The following is a 24,143-nucleotide window of genomic DNA, read 5'->3' as shown; positions in this document are numbered from 1 at the left end:
TTTTTCGTAAATAGCAACGAATATAGTTGACAAACGTTAACAGCGTATTAAATTGATAACATGGTTGTTGCAAAAACTATTACGACAACCGCAAACCGACGTCAAGGAAAACAAACAATGGCAGACGAAATGAAAACCGAAAAACTTGGAGCATCAGAAATGTTGAAGCAAGTCATAAAATGCTCACATTTTGCCGCAAAAAAACATAAAAGTCAAAGAAGACGAGACCCAGAGGGCACACCTTATATAAACCATCCTATAGGTTAGCTAATTGTGGCCAAGCCACTCGACGTCATTTCATCCACTCGACAGCTAGTGTCAGTCTTTCTCCCAAGTTCGTGTGTTTTATTAACCTCTAACTTCAATTATTTCATTTCAAAGTAATTTCATAGAACTGCATATGGTTGAACTTTTTGGGTTGAATGTCTTGATAAATATTGATGGTTACCATGGTACAGGTACATGTTGCGCCACCTGAAAACTGGTCAATGGACTGCCAGCCATGACTGTCTGACTCGTCATTCATGTCACCATGCTGTTACTTTCTACATTTTAGTCTGAGTTTATTAATTCATTTAAAATAGTTGATTTACGACATATGTACTCTAGAAAATTTCATTTATAAATCAGTCAGGTTATGGTTAGAAAAAGCACAGACATGTCAGAGGAAACACACAACCTCATTGTCATCTACACTGTAGGCTACCTAAGCCATTGAAAGAATTGCTGCATCGCAAGAATGGACTTTCCATTCTATTTTTAAAATCCAGAATGGGAACATTGGTATCTTTGAAAGGAAAAAAAACATTGCATAAATTTTCAAAAAGTTTCTGCTTTGTACCTGGCACATTTATGCAAAGAAATTTAAGGTTTGTATATGCACAAAATATTATTTGTCATAAAGTACACTGTGTTCCTGTGGTAAATTTGATATGACTGGTAATCTTTTCCACCAGTCTGTGCTAGTCCCTTCTGTTAGATAGCTAATCTTTCATTCACCTCAAATATGCATACCCAGTTGAATTTTTGTAATTAGCAACTTTTGCTGTTCTTACCAAGGTTTCTGATTGACAGATCTAGCAGACAGTAGTAACCGCTACTTTGGAGAAAAAGAAAACTAATATATGAAGTACATATTTTCAGATTTTTTTGAAGAATGTTAAAAGGCATTCAAATATTTTGAATACTGTGGCGGGGTTTATGAGCCATACTGACAGTATCTAGGAACTCTGATGTAACATCACCTCTATGGTGGGCTTTATGAGCCACACTGACGATATCTAGGAACTCTGATGTAACATCACCTCTATGGTGGGCTTTATGAGCCATACTGACAATATCTAGGAACTCTGGGAACATCCCCTTTTTTCCTGATGTTCACCAGAAGAAAGGAATTTTTGGGAACATTATTTCAGTAATCTTTCACTCGTGTAGAAGAGTTATTCCAAAATTTAGTGTGGTGATTAGAGCTGCCTAAGCTTCCAGAGTTCTTAACCTCTGATAGCATGGTCCATAAAGCCCACCTTAAAAATCAAATGTTTGAACACCTTAACTCTGTTCACAAAAATCTAAAAAAATAAATGAAAGTATTTTTATGTATAGTTTTAAGTGGTCTATTTAGTGATGCCTATGTCCATTTTTAGAGGTCTTTCTCTAAATGGCTGTAATTTTAGACCTGTGATGTGCACCCAGTGACCCTAGGTTACAACAAAGGCTGACCTTGAGCAGTAACAGTTGAATCCCTTAGAATATGTATGTATGTATGTTTGGAGTTCTATGTAGTACTTAAAAACATTTCAGTCATATGACAAAGATCCACTACGTGTGTTTACATATAATCTAATAACCATAATTAACCAGGGGGAGTCCATGCCACCAAAGTGCTGCTGACATATTGAAGTTTAATGCCAAAGACAACAGACATGACACCCCACCCAGTCACATTATTCTGACACCAGGTCAACCAGTCCTGGTTCCTTGCTCTAACTTCTCAGTGTTGAGCACCAAGCGAGGCATCAGCAAGGAGCATTTTAAACCTTTTTGGTATGACCGGACCCGGTTTTGATCTGTAGTCTCTCCTAACTTCAAGGAGGATGCTCTAACCATTGGGCCATTTAAGTGGCCTCCCCTTGGAATATGAGGCAGGTATAGTACGATATAACCTGGCTGTTTGCAATTAACAGATTCTGGTATTAATTGTTTATTTCTCAGGTGTTGCCAACATCCTTGTAGAGGAAGCTGACATATCAGATTTGACAGTGATCCAGGTAAGGTCATTTTGTTCATGCCCATAAAATACCTGTGTCCAATAAGGTCATTTTGTTGACGCCCATAGAATACCTGTGTGTCCTATAAGGTCATTTTGTTTATGCCCATAGAATACCTGTGTGTCCTGTAAGGTCATTTTGTTCATGCCCATAGAATACCTGTGTCCTGTAAGGTCATTTTCTTCATACCCATAGAATACCTGTTTGTCCAGTAAGGTCATTTTGTTCTTTCCCATAGAATACCTGTGTGTCTTAAAGTTAAGTATGCCTGCTTTTTGGATGAAATGTACGTGTTGAGGTTTGTTTTGTATCTGGTAAAAGGCTGTGACTTACTTCCTCCACCCATGAACCCTAGCCCCTTTGTATGAAGGGAAAAGTCTACTAAAATTAAGACAGTGAAACAAATAGTTAGAATATGAAGAACTTGATTATTTCTTTTTATTTTCCAATGTCACTGAGTTGAAAGTTGGCACAATGATAACATGCTAATCAAGCAGACTGACTATTAGCTCATTGGTAAAATGGATTCAGCTTGTTGTGCGATGGATTCAGCTTGTTCTGCGATGAGTTCAGCTTGTTGTGTAATGGATTCAGCCGTCTCTATAATGTATGCAGCGTACAATGATTACAGCTGTTCACATTATTGTAGCAACATAAGATAATCTAGTTACCACTTAACTATGGTAATATTGTGTGAAGTTTGGAAATTGTTCGACTTTGTATCAAGACTGTATAACATGAGCAAAGACTGTAACTTGGAAAGAGTCTTTTTAACTAGGACAAATTTCTCACAAATGATGAGGCCAAGAGAAAACTCAAGGGAGATAACCAAGTTTGCATGAACCTTGAGTTATGCCCCCTTAACTTAAAATGATCAGCATGAATATTTTGAAATGGAATTCTGCTTCCTTTGTCAGTCTTATGTGAATACCTCAGTGTTGACTACAGAAACTCTTGTGAGAATACAACTGTCTGAAATAGTTAATAGTGTGAGTCAAGAATTTATTGTGAGAATGTAATGGCCTATGTAAGTATTTGACTTCGTGCTAGTAACACCCATGTTTTTTGTTTCTGTTACTGTGGTTTAGGCAGCTCTCCTTCACGACACGATAGAAGACACAGATACGACATTAGAAGAACTCAAAGCTGAATTTGGAGATGAAGTTGCTGGTGAGGTGATCAGCTTCTGTTTGCTTTTTATAATTACCTCCTATGAGTCTTGAATGTACATAACAGTTTTTTTTATTTACTTGATTGGTGTTTTACGCTGTACTCAAGAATATTTCACTTATATGATGGCAGCCAGCATTATGGCGGGAGGAAACCGGGCAGAGCCGGGGGGAAACCCACGATCATCTGCAGGTTGCTGGGAGACCTAAATTACAGTTTTAAGTGTATTTTGTGCACAGGGTTCTTGATATGATAGGATGTTCATCTACATATATGTGTTTAATGGTTTAACCTCTTAACTCTAGAATTCAAAAAAAAAAGAAGATGGGTAATGTGCATAGATGTGTAGTTTGATATAAATATAATGATGCCCTTCCTGTGTCTTTAAGTTTATCTGTCTTTCCCATTTGCATGAAGATTGTGTATATGAAATTATAAACGAGGAAATCTTATTCCGACATTTTCCATTATTAATATCACTTCAGGAATTGTACTAGAAGTTTCGGATGACAAGAACTTACCGAAAGAGCAGCGGAAATTACTGCAGATCCAGAATGCTCCAAACTTAACTTACAAAGCCAGGCTTGTGAGACTAGCAGACAAAATTTACAATTTGAGAGACTTGCGTCGCGTCACACCTGTGGGGTGGTCTGAGTCGAGGAAGAGGGAATATTTTCATTGGTCTTTGTGTGTTTTGAAGGGCATCCGAGGGACCAATGAAAGAATGGAGAAAATCTTGGATGATATTTTTGCCTCTATGAATATTCATGAGGACTCCTCAAATGACGCCCAGCGCTAGACGAATGGTAAAACTGTCTACAGCTGGGGTTTTCACATTCTTCAGCACAACGTATTTAAACATGCGTTAGATATGTGTTCTTAATCTGACTGTATCAGAAGTATTGGGCAAAAAATCAGACAGCACAACTGTTGTTGAATTTTAGCTCTTATTTTAAAATGGCCCAAGTGATCACATTTCACAAATCATCTGCCTCATCTTTGCATGTGTTCCCACTCAAAATGGGTTATTAAGTTCGTGAAATTTATAGTCCTTATTGCTTTATATCTTTTTCAAACTGTAGAAGTATTTTAATTCTGATAATTTCTGAAAGGCAATGATTTGAACAATTCTTGGTAAATATAGAAAATTTCATATGATTAGGGAATGTGGATTTTTTAGCAAAAATCTCCAGTAAATTCTCATTAAAACACCAAGTAGCATGATGGCATCTCTTTGTGACAGACCAAATTTTGAGTAAAATCTGAGCATACATTATATATTGAGATTGTGGTTCAAATCAAGTTGTCAATATTATGGCTTGGCCCACTTTAAAATTACTTTTGGGGGGCCTACGTGGCTCAGTCGGTTAGCGCGCTAGCGCAGCGTAGTGACCCAGAAGCCTCTCAGCAATGCGGTCTCTGTGAGTTCAAGACCAGCTCATGCTGGTTTCGTCTCCGGCTCTACGTGGGAAGGTCTGCCAGCAACCTGCGGATGGTCGTGGGTTTTCCCCGGGCTGTGCCCGGTTTCCTCCCACCATAATGCTGGCCGCCGTCGTATAAGTGAAATATTCTTGAGTACAGCGTAAAACACCAATCAAAAAAAAAAAAAAAAATTACTTTTGGAAGCACTTTGCACTTTATTGGGGGGAGTGGAAGGGGTTGTCGTTGTGTTTGTGTTTTCTTTTAATTTAAAACTGTCCAAGTCAAACTTCTACATGCAGATTCAGGAAAGTTGCATAAACATTCCCTTCCTGTAGTGTTATAAAATTTTGCACAAGTTTCAAGGGGAGGTAACTGAGATAATTTTTCAACACTGGAATCAGTACCTCATCCAGTGTGAATCCGAAAGGACAGTAATGCTGTTAATGGTTGTATGTACAGGTGTTTTAAAGTCCACATATTTAGAAGCAAATTTATTTATAGTTGTACAGATTTCTCAGATTATACAGACCTGTTAGTTTGTCACAAATTCTCCTTGTTCTCAAACATTTCACACGGTCACATGTTTTCTAATGAAAGCACAAAAAAAAAAAAACGGGTATTGAAAGTTCTCAGATCAGAAGTTCAATAAACAGCCAATGACAAACCATGGGTTACAGTACAAAATGTGATCGCTTTAATTTTGACAAATTGAATTTTAATTTGACAAATTGAAGAGGATTAGGAATGGAGAGGTAAATTAGAAATCCAGAAAGTGTAGATTGTTGGAGGTAGAAATCATGTACTGTAACTCTTCAACCTCTTCCCATGTTTACAAGGGGTTTATTCAAGCAAATTCTGAGGGCATTTTGTCTCCAAAACCAAATTCAAAACCTGCATAAATTACATTGAAAGTTCAGTGTTGACCTTTTATTTGTTCCAAGGTTGAGGAATAAGGGTAAATACAGTTTTAAGCTGTTCTGGTTGAAAATCTTTTAGTATATGAAATAGCAGTTTACATATAGGAACAGGGTGTTCAAAAAGGGCAAGTAGCAGGCTGCACAGCTGTCTACTGCTGTCCCTGTAGCGGCCTACTTTGAATATTCTTACTATTTCAATCAATATTAATTGTGACATAATTACTTTCATTTCAGCAGCCTTCTTTTCAACTTTGACCTCCTCCAGTTCTAAATGAAAACCCTGTAGGTGTTAATAATAGAATGTATTTGAAGGACAACAACAACAATACAGTTTTTGTGTCATACAGTCCAGACACTGTACATGTATATACTATTACAGTCAGAACTAAAACAGATAAGTGTGGTGACAGCTCAAATATATAACAGACTACAGCATAGAGTATAACCAGGGCAGAGAGGACAGTGTGATAGTTGGCAAATCGAAAAACAGTAAGGAAAGTGGTGAAATCCAGCCTCTTGCCAGTTTATCTCAGGGCTTATTCTAACTGTTTGTGTAAATGCTTCAAAAGGGGCTATGTACATTCCCCCATCTCCAGTGCCATGGCATGAGGTGAAATAAGTTAAAAAAAAACAAACAAACATGTAAAGTGTTAACAGCAAATTAATATACTCCACTTGTCTAGAAATACTTTACATGCTGTGTTGTCATCACATTAAATATACAGTCTTTTGTTTCAACTTTTTTTTGGGGGGGGGGAGGATATTTTTTTTGTTTATTTATCTCTAGCTTCTAGCATCTATTTGTGGTTGACATTAATTACTATCAGAGTGTTTTAAGGACTGCTTTTCATCTCTAGTGAATTTTTCTACAATTGATATCCGTTTCATGTGCAGAGCATAACAAATGGCTTTATTTTATTTTTCATTTCTTTTGAGAACATATTTTCTGTCTTTATTTCTCTAAATTGGTTATTGTAATGAATTGAGACAGCAAGTCTGTACAGGTTTTACTGTGATAAATTAAAGATGAACGTGCATGTTCCAACACTTCAAGAGGCTATACCTGAGATTTTGGGCAAAAAATCTGTCGGCGCAGATCCCTTGAGTACGGCGTAAAACACCAATCAAATAAATAAATAAATAAATCGGCGCAGATCATGTCAAATTTTGGCAATGATATAATAGCCCAAAGAATTACATTTAACAAAATATCTGCCTTATTCATGCACATGTGGCCAGTCAAAATGCGAACTTTAATAAAGTTCCGAAAATTTCATTTAAGTGATGCCCAAAATTGGTGATCCAGAAAACTGACATTTTCTTCTGAACTGAATATAACGAATGTAAAGAACAAAAATAGTGTCAATTTGTGTCAAGATCAACAAATTTGAGCTTTGTAATAACCTCTAACTTGGCAAAAAATGAGTAAGTAATATTCAAGTAAGCTAAAGATCCGGACCCAGCACAGATCGATCTCAGACTTAAGTCAAAATTTTAAATCACCTTAAAATTGTTATTTCTCAAGTAACAAAGTTAAAATAAGGGAAATGAATATGCCAAGTTTATTGATTGTAACTTTGACTTGAGTCTAGGATTGCCTCATGATCCCAGGCCGTGATAGTATAGGCCGTAAGAGGGTATTATTGTTTGTGCCAGTCATTCCTGTTCTACTGTTGTATAGGATGTAACAGTATTACATAAATATGTTTACATTTGGATGTAAAATTATGATGTACATTTATATAAGTTACCCAAGTTTTGTCTGTATATGTCTATTTTTCAGTATATACAGCGTCTGCGTGCCAGTCCTGTTAGAGGTGAGATCTAAAGGCTCTATGTTCTGCCGTATTTGGCCATATTTAAAACAAGTTGAGTTGTCAAATATTCTGTCGTGTGTACAATATAGGGTCAGTTACCCTATAGACAACTGTTATGCCATATTCAACTAATTATAGTTGAAGGATGGATGGTTTTGTTTTTTTCTCAAGAATAATTTATTGAATTCATATTTGATTGCATATTTGAAAAAAGGTTCTTGGCTGAAATCTGATTTTATCTCCCTGTATTCGGGTAATAGGACACGTAACAAAAAATAAACATAATTTAAAAGTCTCTATGATAAAAACGGAAAAGAGCACGGTTGTGCTGTCTTGAGGTATTCCTTTCGGTAAAGACAGTATATATGTACATTACAGTTTTGGAGGCATTTCTGTTATTTTATTACTGTATGATACATATATGTGCAAAGTTTATATTTGTTAAACAAACACACCAAACTATGTCTAGTGACCACCCTATGTAATATAAAGATTAAGTATTTTGTAAATAAAGTATGTGTGAAACAGTTGATAAAGTCCGTCGGTAAGCCTAAACTGTAGAGTTCACGGATGAAGTCACCACTCACTTCGGTCTTGGGACTACGTGAGGATGCATTTCTTCCAATTGCTAGGTCGCTTGGCGTTCAGCATGAAGGGAATAGTGCGATGACTGGTTGACCCGTATCAGTATCATGTCTCGGGCGGTGCGGCTTACTTGCCTTCGTGCCCTCAGTGAAAATCCGTCTGTAATAAGGAGGCACATTACATACACTTTACGGACTGCGTCGTCGTCATATGACTGAAAAATTGTTAAGTACGACGTTAAACCCCAAGCACTCACTCCAATGGCTAGGACACACGAGGTGTGAGTTCAGTACCGGCCTAGGACAGGGAATTTGTCCTCCATTTTCACTGCTCGTTAGGCCTTGTTGAGAATAATCGCTGTACGACTGTTTGCGCAGCCCTACGTTTATTGAAGGCCGGGCCATTGAATCACGAAGCGATCTTAGACTGAAGTCAAAGTTTCATATCATGTTAAACTCGTAAAATCTGATGTAATAAGGCCAAAATATTGCTTTGCAACGTAATTTGTAGGTACGTTACATCACATTTCAGCAAAATTAAGGGAAAGGCATGTAGGGTCTACCAAATTTAGTGATTAAAATTTTGACTGAAGCCGTGGCCAATTGTCTGCCGTCAGTGTATTGTGCATGTCTATAGTATCACAGAAATTTAAGGCTCGTAAGTAACTCTCCCAGGGTCAGTCGTTTATTCATGGAATTTCGGTTTCCTCCACCCACAAGACAGACCGCCATTGCTAAAAACAATCAAATAGATAAGTAAATCGCTAAATCATACAATGTTATATCTGATTTAGCGATGGCAGCACCCGAAATTGTAAATCGCTAGTAAGACGGCGCAAACTGAGCGGTGAACTTTTTTACCATGTTTCCCTGCCACTTTCTGTTCTTCAAAGTTTGTGTGACTCTTAGACTTTCGATGGTGAATAATTTATGACACTACACGACTCTAGGTACACGTATGCGCCATGTCGTTCGAATACAAGTAGGCCTATTTTTACTTACACAGTTTTTGTCGCAAGGCAGGAGCAAACAAGAGCTTTAATGACCTGTAAACGCAAGTGTTGATAACTGGCCTATATAAAGACCTCCACTCCAGAGGCCTTTAAAGCATAGCTCATGGAGACGTGCTAAACTTAACGAACTTATAGTACGTATAAGTGTACGCAATGAAAAGCCTGTATACGGATGAGTAATTTCAAACACTGATCCAGCATGTGGTATACACAAATTCCAGTAAGGCCAGATTTTCATTGCTGAATTAGTGTTTAATGTTCTCTGAAATTGTGCAACTCACGGCGCTTTTATAGATGGCGGAGCAAGCGAGGGTCATTTAGCAACATGAAAATCTGGCCTAACCTGAAATTTGGGTATACCACTCGTCTCCGCCGTCTATGAAAGCGTTGTGAGTTACACAGTTTCGGAGAACGACGTTTAACACCAATCAACAAAGAAATAATTTTGTATATCCTCAAAAGCACATCCGATTAAAGAATTCCTCCAGTTTTTTTTTCATACTAGTAGTCTTCAAGGATCCTCCGTGGCTCAGTTGGTTAGCGCGCTAGCGCAGCGTAATGACCCAGAAGCCTCTCGCCAATGCGGTTTCTGTGAGTTCAAGTCCAGCTCATGATGGCTTCCTCTCCGGCCGTATGTGGGAAGGTCCTCCAGCAACCCTGCTGATGGTCGTGGGTTACCCCCGGGCTCTGCCCGGTTTCCTCCCATCAATTTGCTGGCCGCCGTCGTATAAGTGAAATATTCTTGAAACACCAATCACATTAATGGATAAATAAATAAATACATAAATAAATAAAACTAGTCTGCACGCTGTATGAATGCCCGCGTGTTGATGTCCAGCCGTGCTTATTTTGGGTGGTTGACAGTTCAGTAGCATACATTTAGTATATATAGCATTTGGTTAAATGAGATTTATTTAAATGTATAAAAATCACCACGTATCATGTCCAAATAAGTCAAATAGCGGATCAGGCGGTGCGCGAAATTATCCTGACGACTGTATTGTTATCCTTACTAGCCTGTTCATAATCTATACATTATAATGACGCCATACAACTTGATAAAAGCGCGGAGGTCTACACCCGAAACACAATCACCAGTAAATAAAAATCCAGAAGCAATTTGTTACGTACATATATCTAAAAGATGGTTAATTGGTACAAATGGACGTGAATAAAGCAGTTGAACCGATATACCAGTTGGCCGAGAAAGCCTATAGTTTGTCCCCCTTTTCTAACGAACATGCTTGGCTTCCTCTCTGGTCGTACGTCGGAAGGTCTGCCACTAGCCTGCGGATAGTCGTGTGTTCCTTCAGCTTTCCTCCCACCATAATGCTGACCGCCATCGTACAAATGAAATCAGTACGGTTTAAAACTGCCAACCAAATAAATAAATGAAATCTTTTCTAGCGGATTGTTCCTTAATTGACCAATGGTGCCATCCACATATTCGAATCCATTGCATTTCACCTAAAACACCCAAATCAGGCAAAACTCACTGGTGGCCCGATAAGGTGGATGAATCAGTCAGAATCAAACAATGTGCATAACTAGAAAACTTCTAAATTTTAGGTGAAATACTGTACTTTTCGCTGGTCTAGCTGTGACTTTAAATCTGGGTGGTTCTCTGGTACCTGCCAAGGTGCGGTTGTTTACTTCTGGCACTCCCACCCATGTAGTAAACCTAATTGCCGTCGTATATGTGAACAAAATATTAACATAGTACAGTATTAAATCTCAATCTAATAGCTTTCTTTCAAAACAAAAACATCTTTTATGATAAAGGGCCATTTTTACTCTATTCTCTAAAAGCAAATGTTTACGAAAAATACCCAAAAATGTGCACCACAGTCACACACGAATTGTAACAAATTCGCACAACACCGCTAATTAGCACGTAGCATACATCATTCTGATGTACATACACCTTCAATGTGTACCAAATTGTGTAGCTGTGGATACACAACTTGGTTTCACCGCGAGCTGCACAATCACACGTGTGGGAAAGGTACACAGTTGCTTATTGAGAGTACCATCCAACCATGGGGTTACTGTGGGTTACACATCACGTGTCTTCCGATTAAAGACCCGTGTCACAAGGGCCCCTCGTCAAACCAGTTTTCTATAAAGGTTAAGCAATGTTTTAATTTTTAATCTGACTATACACCTACAGGGGTTTTCTTTGAAAAAACATCTTTAGGTGACAGTAAAATGGCTATTTGTGTGTACGGAGCGAGCGTAGGTAATGTCAGTTGATCGTCCAATCAAAGTCCGCAATGCCCCTAGCTTTAATTTTTTGTAATTTTTATTTTTGTTATTTACTTAATATTTATTTTTGGTTTGGTGCATTTTCTTTGTGTTAAATTGACGAACAGTAATTGCAGATACACACATGTTCGGCCATGTGGAAAGTATAAACATGTTTTATATTTTCGGAATGCGTTGAACTGCACTAGCGACTTGGATGTTACCTTAAAATAAAATGAAAAAAGAATAAATACAGCACGACTTCGAGATTATAATAAAACATAAAGTATTTTTCACTGGTATGATGACTGTCAGTTTTGTGGGTGCCCGTGTTAAACCAGTGACATCTGGCAAATTTCTGATGAACTATAGAAAGGAGATTACTATTTATGATGTTTTGACAAACTGGCAATATCATTGCCAAATATCGGCGAGAGTAGAAAAGTAAAACTTTAAAATTTATAGCAACCATATGCTATATAGCCCTGAAAGCATTTTCCTCTGTTTCTAATAGCTATGGTGGAAAACAGATGATAATTGTTTTGAAGTGATCTATATTAAACACGTAGCACGTTTTAAATACGAAGTTACAACATGTAATTTATTAAATACAAAGCAACTTTGTTGTGACGTGGTCGGAATTATTCCGAATGAATATATAATGTGTTTGATTTTGTCTTATAACATACATAATATATATAATATATATAATAAACAATAATATATTATAATATATATAATAAATAATATACAGTTTAAACTGTATATTAATATTTTTCTTGGTGGGGCTCACTAAGGGCTTCTTGGTAGGTAGAAGGGGCTCACTAAGGGCTTCTTTTGGCAGTTTCTGTGAGGTTTGAATAAAATTTATATCTCAATTGCGCTTTGATTGAAACTGTTCATATAGCCAACGTGGCGATCCAGTTCAACACGATGAAGATAGAGCCCCTAGCCCCGAGTTCAGCGCAATTCATGACACAATCATTGAAGCAGGCTGCCAGAGATTCTGAACGCTCTGTCCATATTTACTTTCAAGAGAATTAAAATGTTTGTAAATTTTAAGAAACTTAGAGCGAAGGCGTTTGATGTAATAACCTTGACACACTAGATTTTGCAGTAATAACTAGTGACGTTGATTGAAATCGTCACATAATACACGGGATCAAACAAATGCTACAAAGCGAGATATGTACACGTCATATGCATAACCCTACAGTGTATTGCTTTCGAAGCAAAGGATATTTTAAGGTCATACGAGGGCAAGTTCGTCATTAATTTGCCAAAGGTTGGTGGTTTATGCTAGGTACTCCATGCATTCATAAAACGGAACGCCATAGTATAGGTTAAAAATTCCTGTGTGTGGCTCTCAACCGCAACCAAATAAATAAAGTTGACACCGAGTCAAACAGTGCTTTCAGTTTTCTAAGTGCACGGCACACATGAGTGATGACGCAACGATGCCTTCTATGTCAGTCATAATTCAAGGACACATATCCACTATCCACACCCTGATATATTTACCTCAAGCCCAGCTCATGCTGGCTTTCTTTCCGGTCGTAAATGGCAAGAGTACTGCAAAACCCCGCTCATGGTGGTGGGCTTAGAACCCGACTTTCCCCCATCATAATGCTGGCCGCCGTATAAAGGAAGTATTTGTGAATAAGGCGTAAAACGCCAATCAGATAAACAAACAAATAAATATTTACCTCCACACACCTGTATAACAATCCGTCTTCTAAAAATCTTTTGGTTTAGTAATCAACAGTAAAACTTTTTACAAAAGACAAAACCCAAATTTGAACAGTTAGATAATATGGTGCTTAAACCAAAAACCACCTTAGACCTTGCTAGGTAACATCATGTCGTCACAACTTTCGTGTGCCCAGTAAAAATTTTCATTGTTTATACAACTTAGCGCACACACTGACTTTATCTGCACATTTTCGGTCTTGCGTTTGGTTTTATTTTTATTTATTTATTTGATTGGTGTTTTACACCGTACTCACACACACACACTCACGCACACACACCCACACTCACGCACACACACCCACACACGTACAGACACACAAACACACACACACACACACACACACACACACACACACACACACACACACACACACACACACACACACACTGATACACGCACACACTCACACCACTCCACCACCCCACACACACACACACACGCACACACATACACGCACACACACGCACTCACAACTATTTATACATGTAAGTATGAAAGGCAATGGGAAAGGAAAACGACATGTGCACTGAAAAAATAATGCGTTCAATTCAACAGAAAACCAGTTATCTGAGTAATGCTTTATAGTATTCTCTTATTGCAGTACATTATTCTGTTAAATATAAGAAACATATTCTAATAATTCTATATTAAGACATATTAACATATTATGATAGATATCACACAGTATTATGTTGTATTAAGAGAATATATTCTAGCAACACTCGGATAACAGACTTTCTGTTGACCTTAATAGATTATCAGTTTTTTTTAGAGTGCGTGTTAAGAATTACAAATAAATGCTACCAAATACATGTATGATATATTGATATATTAGGCGCCATGTACAACGCTCAAAGTTTATGTAAGTTTTAATTACTGGGGAAAGCAATCAAATTTATTCAATTTAAAGAAATATTAAAAAAAGGTAGACATCTCTAGCATACACAGGATTTCTCGTACAGGCTCAAAATACAACGGATTGGTTTCGTATTCACTCAGCTATGGAAACTACCCAGAGTACAAAAAACAACCCCCACAAATACAAAAACGGATACACGTGGTATAGGTTAAAAAAGGGGATTTAAAAGATCCGCCCTGTCTGACTGCAGTATCAGGTTTTAAAGACATAGCTGTCACACATGTACATACATGTGAGACAAGTGACCTGACACTGTTTGATAAAAATCAAAGCTAAGAAAAAAATAAAGCTAAGGAAAATTATGCTGACTTTTCGTAAACGGTGCCATGTTCTGAGTTGAACCAAAAATTGAAAAAATATTTTAAGATGCCCCAAAGGTTTAATCACCAAATTCGAGAACGTCAGAGTCCGTCTTTTTTCGTGTAAACCACTTCATCCATATCCGTTATTGTATAGGAGAAATAGTATAAAATGATCGATTGTTGGAGCATTCGTTATCATTATCAGTTGTTGGAGTCGTCTGGTGTAACTGAGTGCTGCGTGGTGGAATATCGAAAATTTTTCTTCGCATCTTTCGATCGGCGTTACTCTCTGCTCAACAGGTAAGCGAATATCTGCTCATTGACGATGTTATGTTCAAAATGCTAACTTCAGCGAAAATTTGCCACGTCCTCACTTTCTTGTACTGGTCACCGTTTTCGCCATGTTGTGTCAGCATGAAAAGGGATACGAGCGTGCAAAGCACGGACGTCAATTTTCCCTAGAAAAAAAAAAAAACGCTCACCGTGCACTTTGGGCCTTCCGAATATATGTTGCACGAAGAATCAGACAAGGTGTATCATAGAAGGCACAAAGAGCCTAGCCTACATGCTAGAATTTTCGGTCAGCAAATGCTCGTTTATTAACTTCGCCACGATATGGCTGAAACATTGCCGATGTGGCGTTAATCCATAATCATTCATTCATTCGTTTATTAACGGCATAACTGGCAACATAAAATAATTAACCTAACATAGTATCAAAGATTTACAGGATGGCGATTAAAAACCAGAGCAATAGTTGGAAGCTAGTAGTTGACAAACTGTCACACGTAACCCGTGAAACGCAAGTAAACTAAGTCAAAATTTTATTCTAACTGCTTGTGTCCATGCTTAAATAGTAGCAAATTAAACGTCCGCTAAACACAGTACTCAACTTCATTGTGTTAGTGGAAACTTCGTGTCAGCATGTAACAACGACTTGAATATGGAGTGCTAAGCGGTAAATAAAGGCTTACATTTCTTTACTTCACTTTACTTATTTTTGAGAAAGGGAATCCAGTTACAAACTAACGTGGCAACAGCGTGTATACCCTATCAAGGCTTTGATGCTAGCTCCAAAACAAAAAACGAAACAATTAAGGGTCCAAGTGAAATTAGAAGATCGAAACTAAGCTCTGTTAAATTTCGAACTAAGTTTTTTGAACAAACTACTTTGTTAATTTACACGTAATATTATGATTTCTGGATGATGCTAGTATAAATTTTTACTCCATCCCGATTATATCTTATAGAATACGCAACACCAGAGTTTCGATATATCGATCCACTGATTTATACAATTTATTTATTTGTTTGAATGGTGTTTACGTCGTACTCAAGAATATTTCACTTATGCGGCCAGCATTATGACCCGGGAGAAACACACGACCATCCGCAAGTTACTGCATAACCTTCCCACGCGCAACCGGAATCCACAGCGACCGCGTTCGTGAGAAACACCTGGGTCATTGAGATGCACTGGCACGCTAAATTGAGGCCCTCAATTTCTACGTTTTTTTCCATATTATATCATCAGCTCTCGTCATGCGTATCAGGTGTGCGTTATTTACACAGCAAACTTGCACACCTAAGTGCTTGTCAAGCAAATTTTGTGAAAAGTTATTAATTGCGCTATTCTAAAATATTAACAAATATTCTTGCCAAAATTGTTAGTCAAAAAATCGTGGTATAATCCGTATCAGTAGAGGTGGTACACTTTAGCTAATCCCGTTAATATACCATTGTCCTTCCAAGATCAAGATGACCTCTTTCTATTTCTCTCGCTATATTGGTGTTTGCATGTACTTGAATCTTCTAATTAAATCTCTTAATTTATTACCATACCCACAGGCAGCGAACATATTGTGGACTACTCACTGTACAAATGTCACTTAAGCCATCTATTAAGCAGATGTTTTTTTGTTTTGTTTCTTTTTCTCTCTCTCTCTCTCTCTCCAACAGATCACCATGCAACAGCGGTTACTCGCTCTGTCAGCGTTACTCGTCGGCATGGTTGACGTCATCTCAGGTCACGGCAGACTTCGAGAACCCCCAGGTCGCTCTACGATGTGGAGATACGGGTTTAACACGACAGAAAACTTCAACGACAATGAATTATATTGCGGTGGAGTTACAGTAAAGTTGTCTTATCGTTTTTCCAATAATTCTAAAATCAATCTGAGAACGCCATGGTCCGTAATTCCTTGCAAACCTGCATAAGCCAGAATTCTGCTACTGGACGAAACATCCGAGATGCCGGTTCTGTGTGCAATGCTCTTTTACTACTGCCTTTTTAAATGTGCCGAGAACACAGTGCTTTAGTAATTCCAGATTAGTAAGTTCTAACATATTGCAACTAACATCGATGTATTTTTACTTAATCCTGATTTAGCCATGGTGCTAGGGAGTCTGTAAGTTGCTGTCTTTAATTTGATTGATTTAATACGCCGTACTCTAGAATATTTCACTAAGACGTCGTTATGGTGGGAGAAATTAAATTCGGTCGAAACCAGGGGAATGCCGCCTTTTAAGCATTTTCATGGTTAGAATAAAAACCTTTAGCTGAGCTAAATCGGCCAGTGTTAACGTGTTACCATTTGGTAACGACTGCACTGTCGCTCTATTTTTACGAGGCCTCTCCGTGCTTTTGTGTTACATTAAGCTCAAATGGATGTGTATGGGATAGTAAGGTATTGGTTTTTTTTTTGCACAGCTGGACGTTTTGTACGTAGAAAAACTATTATTACCGATTTTCACCCTATCGGAGCAGCAGGTGCATTTAACTTCGCGATAGCCTATATAGTGGATTTTACATCTAGGCGTCAAAACATGCATTCGTAAAACAATATAGTCGCACACACTAACCTCCAATTTGTGGAATTTAAATTTAAAATATTATGTTTACTGAGTGATACTGGAGACAGATTATAATTCTATGTTAGGCAAATTAATATTCCTTTATGGACAACCCAATATTCCGTTACCAACAACAACAACAGTATTCTGTGGGTATCACAGAGCAAGTCTGTCACATATTTCATAACAGTTTGTTACAATGCTACTCTACCAGTATCCCGAAACTCCGAAACATACTATTAATTTAACAGAGGAGTTTTCTAGAGTGTATAAAGTCTAAACATTGATGCTATAGTAGAAATATTGATATATTTATTGATTTATTTTTATTTACTTATTCATTTATTTGATTAGTGTTTTACGCCGTACTCAAGAACATTTCACTTACACGACGGCGGCCAGCATTCTGGTGCGTGGATACCGGGCACAGCCTGGAGGAAATCCAAGACCACCCGCAGGTGGTTGGCAGACCTTCCTACCTACGGCCAGACAGCATGAGCTGGACTTGTATTGATTGCTGAGAGGCTTTTGGGTCATTGGAAGCCATCCACCTTGGCCACCTTGGTCCCCTGTATTAATTTTGGTGCTTGGGGGAAATTAAAACACACTTTTGTGATTGTATGAAGATGTTCACTATATATATATATATATATATATATATATATATATATATATATATATATATATATATATATATATATATATATACTGTTAAATCAAATATTTTGAAAGTGGTTGAGGGGGACAAACATCCTTGTAATGTAATACTTTACAAAATGATTCGAAATGTTGTAATATTAACCTATTTAATAAGGTAGAAACACTTTTTGGAATTGTGTCCCGCATTGTAACTGTTAAAAATAGTATAAATTTGATATTACGTTACGATCTACATTACTACATCATTCCAGTGCGCGACGTGATATTTAAAGATATTATATCACTAATCTTTTACAGCAGTTAACATGCATCATTTTAATAATTAGGTAATGTTGGAGATTTGCATATAGAGTGCAATTAACTACGTCCTCGAAATGTGCTTGTAATATGTTTGTACAGGCCCAGCACCAGTTGAACGGCGGTCGGTGTGGGATTTGTGGAGACAACTACGCTGATCCCCAGCCACGGGCGAACGAGGCGGGTGGAAAATATGGCCAGGGGGTGATAGTCCGCCACTACCGCCAGGGGCAAACAATCCAGATTCACATTGAGCTTACAGCCCGCCATCTGGGCTGGATGGAGTTTAAATTGTGCCCTACCAACGACGCCAAAAGAATTGCCACCCAACAATGCTTGGATCGTAACGTCTTGCAGAGAGCTGATGGCGCCGGAACTAAGACTTTCGTTGACAACGAAGTCAGACATTATCACTTGCAGTACCGCCTGCCCGCTGGACTGAGCTGTGTTCAGTGTGTGTTCCAGTGGAGATATCACACAGGTAAGCCGGTTAAAACGGTGGTAAAAATAGTCCTGTTGTACCACGTAACCTGTCAGAACTATTGGGCAATGGGAGGCCTGAGGACGAGCCAGACAGACGGTCTGAATGACAGTAGAATGCATCGTGTTCTTCTGTAACGTTGCAATGTGTGTGTACTTCATATATGTTTTATGAGCACACGTGCACCGATAATTGTGATCTTATAGATGAAAAGAACAAATAAGTTTATAGTTTTGGACCGTCTTGATTTCAGGTGGGAAGGACTTTTACGTGTTCACCATTATTTTTTCATCACATTCCCTATAATATGTTGAAAGATTTTGCTAGAAATCCAATATGGCCGAAAAACTAAGTGGCCTACAGGGGAAAAGTAGAAAAACTTAAAATATGAAATAAAAAGATGGGTGCCTTAAATGGTTTAAGGCACCTATCAACAAGTTATTTATAGTAGACTAAAAACAGAGAAAATTGGGGGGGGGGGAGGGGGGGGGGGTTGTAAATGTAGGTGGTTCTTGACAAAGATGGACGACATAAATCAAAATACCAATCAAATAAATAAATATGCATACCTTCCTGTTACAAGTACATGTATTAACACATATGAAATCCCATCTGACAGATTCTTCTTTGCTCTTTCTTTTTCTAGGCAACAGTGAGGGTTGTGATGGTGACGTGTGTTGTGTCGGATGTGGCCCTCAAGAGGAGTTTTACGGATGCGCAGACATAGAGATCCGTCCCTTGGGGCCCCATCGCCCATACTACCCAGCCAGATTGTTTGATGGGCGGAAGCGACGGTAAAGTTACGGCAACAGAAGATGACGTCAGCGGGCAACAGGACTAACTGACAGGCTTCCAAAAACAAAAATTATGTCACCTAAATTGCCTTTGGAAATTGGAACTATTTTGAGATTAAAACGCACCTTGAATTTTATAATGCCATGCCTTTAATAAAAAAGGAAAAGTGAGGCTTTTTACGTCAGAAAAAAGTTATGTGGAAGAGAGATTTATTGAAAATAAGACAGGTTTGGTGGTTTTTACATTTGCAAACCAAAGGAAAATTCTAGCACATTAAATTTGATTGCTCATTATCTATCATAAGAAAGAAGAAGAGCAAAACCCCCTTGATGCTTTACCATTTTGACCAGAAGCCTGCGAAAACAAAGTCACCGCTCCTGATTGTGACGTCATTAGATTGTTTCGTCAATGAAGTTTTGTAGTAGCAGACGACCCCGAACCTCTGCGATGGGTTGAGTTTTCCAAGCAGAGTATGTAGACATATAGCTTACATAGCTTACATCTGATTAAAAGAATCTCAATTGTACATAGACATCGTATTTAGTGTTGGTTCAAAGTATTTCTGTAAATTATTTTTATCCAGTGTGCATATACTGATTAGAGATGTAACATGTTAAAGTTGCAGATTTTTCCTGTAAATAACACGCTTTGTATCATTTGAGACTCGTTTTATTGGTCAGCAGAAAGTACATTTACGAAAACGAGATAAAGAACTTTCTGTTAAATGCACTTATTTCTATCATACATAATAACAAAATTCGACATAACACATTTAAAGAATCGGCTGCTGGGTCTTCTTCACTCATTCATCTGCAATCACTATTAGGCTTGTAAAATTTAAGTTTGCTTTTCGTCACCGAAATACAATCTTTAAGCGAGGCCCAGTTAAAGCATAAACAATTTATGTATATCAGGTCACCGTAAACTTTCACCAGATAATGTCAACCTAATCTATGTCCGATTTAACTCTAGTCAAAAATAAATATTTAGCTCTTCTGTAGTGGAGTATATGACATGTGTACCTTAATATATCTACACGTGTGACTGTATAGCCCAATAATTGAAGTCATATCGTAGACCTTAAAGGAAATTTACAGCAGGACGTCATGGAAAGAAAGCAAATCTTTAATCCTATTAACAATATTGAAATTTTCACCTTTTTACCTGTGCAATATACATATTCATATTTGTTGGAATTCTCTTAGTTTAGCAAGTACCTAGTAATATCGTGGCGACGTCAAATCATGTATTTTGTGTGAAGAACGTAATTATTAGCGTGAAGTAAATTTTAAATTCAAATTATATTTGGGACACAATTGATAGTGAAATTTAGCATGTCATTTATTGTTGACTATAGCTGGGGGTACCGAAATAATAGATATCATAGAAAAAAAGCAAATACTTTATTTGACTGACCACACGTGGACAGTGTTTCTGTCGTCATTTAAATATATAATGTTTTCCACATGTACAATACACACATCACGTGTTGGATCTCCTTTAGTTTTGTTAGTGCCTATCATTTTCCTAGCGTATTCCAACTTGTATCTTTCGTGTGTGGAATATTGTTAAACTCAAGATACGTCCAACAAACATCTAGCGGTCAGATGTAGCAATCCTTCCTTGTTTCGGGTATTACGGCCGGGGTACCCAAACAAAGGGACTTAACTCTGTTTGACTCAGTCATCTCTTGTCTCATCTTCTCTTTTACTGAGTATGCCTGATTCAATCATAATTGTCACTTTGCTAGGTAAGACTTGGAGATATTTGACATATTATTTTAAATAATTTTAGATCCCATTTAGAAGTCAAAATTAGCATATCATACCTTGCAAAAGGTATTTTGGCCGATGTACTTAAATAAAGGGACTGAACTCTGTTTGACTTAAATCATGTCTTGTCTAAGCTTCTCATGGGCCGAAGACTGAAAAGTTGTTAAGAACGACGTTAAACCCCATGCATACATACATATTCTGTTACCGATTATGTCTCATCCTTGTCAGCCAATCATAACTGTCATTTTGCCGTCAAAAGCGATATTTTAGAGAAAAACTAATTATATTTAAATTCAAATTATTTCTCGCAACCAATTAGTGGTCAGATTTATCTTATCCTCTCTTTTTGTGAATATAGTTGCTGGGGTACCCAGGCAAAGGGACTGAACTCTGACTTTGCCCGAGCACCCATATCCCTGGATATGTCTCATCCCTATCAGTAAATCATCATTGTTATTGTACCTCCGAAAACTTTAGGATTTTCCTCGAAAGGTTAAACATGCATCCCGTGTTACTAAACACCTGGAACGCCAGCAAATGTTAAATGTAACCTTCATTTTTCTTATTTCTTTCTACAAAGATTTTCCTGACAAACAGAGCGTTTTCTCCAGAGATACCTATGTTTCCCGTTATTAATGCTACTCCACCCCAATACACAAAGAAATATTACTGCCTTTACGCAGATTATTCTAAAGTACTGATCATTGTATGGCAGTAGTTTTGGTCCTGTATGAAGTGTCTTCGAGTTACCTCAACATCTAACTATTCTCAGGAAGATTTTTGTTTCAAAATTTTGTACAGATCTTCACGCAGACTAGTGTTTTCATCACTGTTGTTTAACAATACTTGTTGGTTGTAAGTGTATATTAATAGATCTATACCCTTTGGGATATCACTGCTTTTCTCATGGTTTTGTTCACTGAAACAAAAACCAAAACGGGTAAAAATTGAAAGCATAAATTGTCTCCCTTACAAACACAATGTACTGCATTGGTAACAAAAACTCTGGATGACAACTGTATGAAAACCAAAAGCTGAGAACTCTTTGATATGCTAGCTGTATATATACGCCAAACTGCAGTGCTAATAGTGACACGTTTTATATATGTTACTGTATTAAAACAGTCTTCACTCTATCCAAAATCTTCATGTCTTCCGTGTAAATTTTTGTGTTTGTCTTTACCAGAGAGGATAATAAACATGTTTGTAAACAATGCTGGCCCATGAAGGCTTGAAAAGTGTGGGATTATTTATTTGTTTACTTATTTTTTGTTGTTTTGCCCCATACTAAAGAACTTTTCACTTGTACCATAGCTGTCAGTTTAATGGACGGTGGAAAGCGGGGAATCTTTGACGCGTTGCTGACCGGCTTTCCAACGCATTACGCACGCCATAATGGTAGAGGACAAGTCGTTTTAAACAAACGATAAACAGCGCAAAGAATCTTTTCAGCGCATGTCCAGGTAAATCACTGAAATGTGGCAAGTTTCTGACAAACGTTCCCACGTAGCTTTGATGTGCACATCATACTGGTAGGCAACAAATGGTCTACAACGAATGTTGGACTTTACAATCGTTGCAAGTGGACCAATGAACAGTGAGAGCGGGAAAATCTATAAATTCCCTATCCAAAACCGGATTTGAACACGCGTCTCTCGTAAAAAGTACCTTACGAACTATGCAACAATCAGCTCTTCCTTTTCACAAAACGTGGTTTCAAAGTGGAGAAATATAATAAGATCATTAACAAACGTCACATGTGAGGGAATAGTTCCTTCTATATTGAACAATGAGTACGTATATTCACAAAAATATAAAGAGGTTAAAGATGTTTGTCTGTCAATATGAAAAACTAAACATGCGATTGGCCACGCATTTACAAGCAGAACAAAATCTGATAATGGTTTACAACACATCATCAGGCCAAATGTATACGGGCATACAAGTAAATGGAAAGGTTTGCCAGCAACCTGCGGATGGTCGTGGGTTTCTCCTGGGCTCTGTCAGGTTTCCTCTCACCATAATGCTGGCCGCCGTCGTATAAGTGAAATATTCTTGAGTACGGCGTAAAACACCAATCAAATAAATAAATGATTATAGGCACACGATCTCAAGAGCGTGCTAATTTCGTGATATGGTTGGCCCTGAAAAGTGGCGTTTGGATTTTAAAAAAATGAGCCTTGAAAAGACGGTGCTTGTGGCTGACGGCACCTTCGGAGTTCTTGTAACACGGCCTGACGCAAAATACCCGTCTGCGCGGTTTTTCGGTCGTTCATCACATTTGGTGGGCTTTGGTCGCCGGCGTTGGGTATAGTCTGTAAACGGCTTTAAACCCAGACGGGATGACCGTCGCCTATAGCTCAAAGAATGAGGTTTCCCTTTGGGGTAGCCACGACCGTTTTTGTCCGTGATCAGTGCGATGAGTTTTGAGATGTATACATTTCAGGCGGATTCTACTATTTTAGGAACACCACCAGCGCGAACCGCTCAGGTCGGGGAATAGGAGCATTCTGATTGGCTGTGGGATTATGGCGCCCTGTCAGCAGGCACGCCACACTCCTCCCCACCCTGGTCATTTGCTAGACGTAAGCCTGTGTCAGCGTGAGTGCGGGCTGGTATTGATGTATTTAACATAGGGCGTATACTTTCAATCCCTGTTCAAAAGAGTTCCTTCTTAACACACAAATTTTCAATATTTATAAGTTAAAGGCGCCGTGTGTTTTCCATTCATTTTAATTGGTCGAAAGAGTATTAATAACCCGGTTTCGGTCGTCTGGCGGCTTACCTCGGTGAGTCGTCTCGGTGAAGCAGCACTAGATAAAAGACTGAAACTCACACAACAAGGTACATTACATGCATTCTAAGGACTCGCAT

At 38.0% G+C, this 24,143-nt stretch overlaps 2 protein-coding genes across 3 annotated transcripts; both read left to right on the top strand.

Annotated features, from left to right (window-relative positions):
• The first annotated feature begins 111 nt into the window (after positions 1-111).
• On the top strand, positions 112-8,101 carry LOC135462781 (guanosine-3',5'-bis(diphosphate) 3'-pyrophosphohydrolase MESH1-like). 2 transcript variants are annotated; one of them, XM_064740037.1, is made up of 5 exons: positions 112-262; positions 2,212-2,267; positions 3,356-3,437; positions 3,923-4,243; positions 7,560-8,101. In XM_064740037.1, exons 1-4 carry the CDS (start codon positions 118-120, stop codon positions 4,234-4,236), a joined length of 597 nt encoding a protein of 198 aa, XP_064596107.1. In that variant the 5' UTR covers positions 112-117; the 3' UTR covers positions 4,237-4,243; positions 7,560-8,101. The 2 variants fall into 2 exon arrangements, with proteins under 2 accessions (XP_064596107.1, XP_064596106.1); XM_064740036.1 differs by having other exon boundaries at positions 3,923-8,101.
• Positions 8,102-16,373: 8,272 nt separating this feature from the next.
• On the top strand, positions 16,374-19,497 carry LOC135463065 (uncharacterized). Its single transcript, XM_064740385.1, has 3 exons — positions 16,374-16,541; positions 18,321-18,699; positions 19,346-19,497. Exons 1-3 carry the CDS (start codon positions 16,374-16,376, stop codon positions 19,495-19,497), a joined length of 699 nt encoding a protein of 232 aa, XP_064596455.1.
• The last annotated feature ends 4,646 nt before the right edge of the window (positions 19,498-24,143 follow it).

Source organism: Liolophura sinensis, chromosome 2 (assembly GCF_032854445.1).
Source record: "Liolophura sinensis isolate JHLJ2023 chromosome 2, CUHK_Ljap_v2, whole genome shotgun sequence".
NCBI classification, from domain to species: Eukaryota; Metazoa; Mollusca; class Polyplacophora; order Chitonida; family Chitonidae; genus Liolophura; species Liolophura sinensis.
Note: the sequence above shows the minus strand (reverse complement) of the source record. Positions and strands in the feature narration are given on the sequence as shown.

Coding starts and splice junctions, on each gene's coding strand:
- LOC135463065 (XM_064740385.1), top strand. CDS start 16,374: ATGCAACAGCGGTTACTCGCTCTGTCAGCGTTACTCGTCGGCATGGTT. Junction 16,542..18,320: donor TATATTGCGGTGGAGTTACA/GTAAAGTTGTCT, acceptor ATGTTTGTACAG/GCCCAGCACCAGTTGAACGG. Junction 18,700..19,345: donor CCAGTGGAGATATCACACAG/GTAAGCCGGTTA, acceptor TTCTTTTTCTAG/GCAACAGTGAGGGTTGTGAT.
- LOC135462781 (XM_064740037.1), top strand. CDS start 118: ATGGCAGACGAAATGAAAACCGAAAAACTTGGAGCATCAGAAATGTTG. Junction 263..2,211: donor TTATATAAACCATCCTATAG/GTTAGCTAATTG, acceptor TTTATTTCTCAG/GTGTTGCCAACATCCTTGTA. Junction 2,268..3,355: donor CAGATTTGACAGTGATCCAG/GTAAGGTCATTT, acceptor ACTGTGGTTTAG/GCAGCTCTCCTTCACGACAC.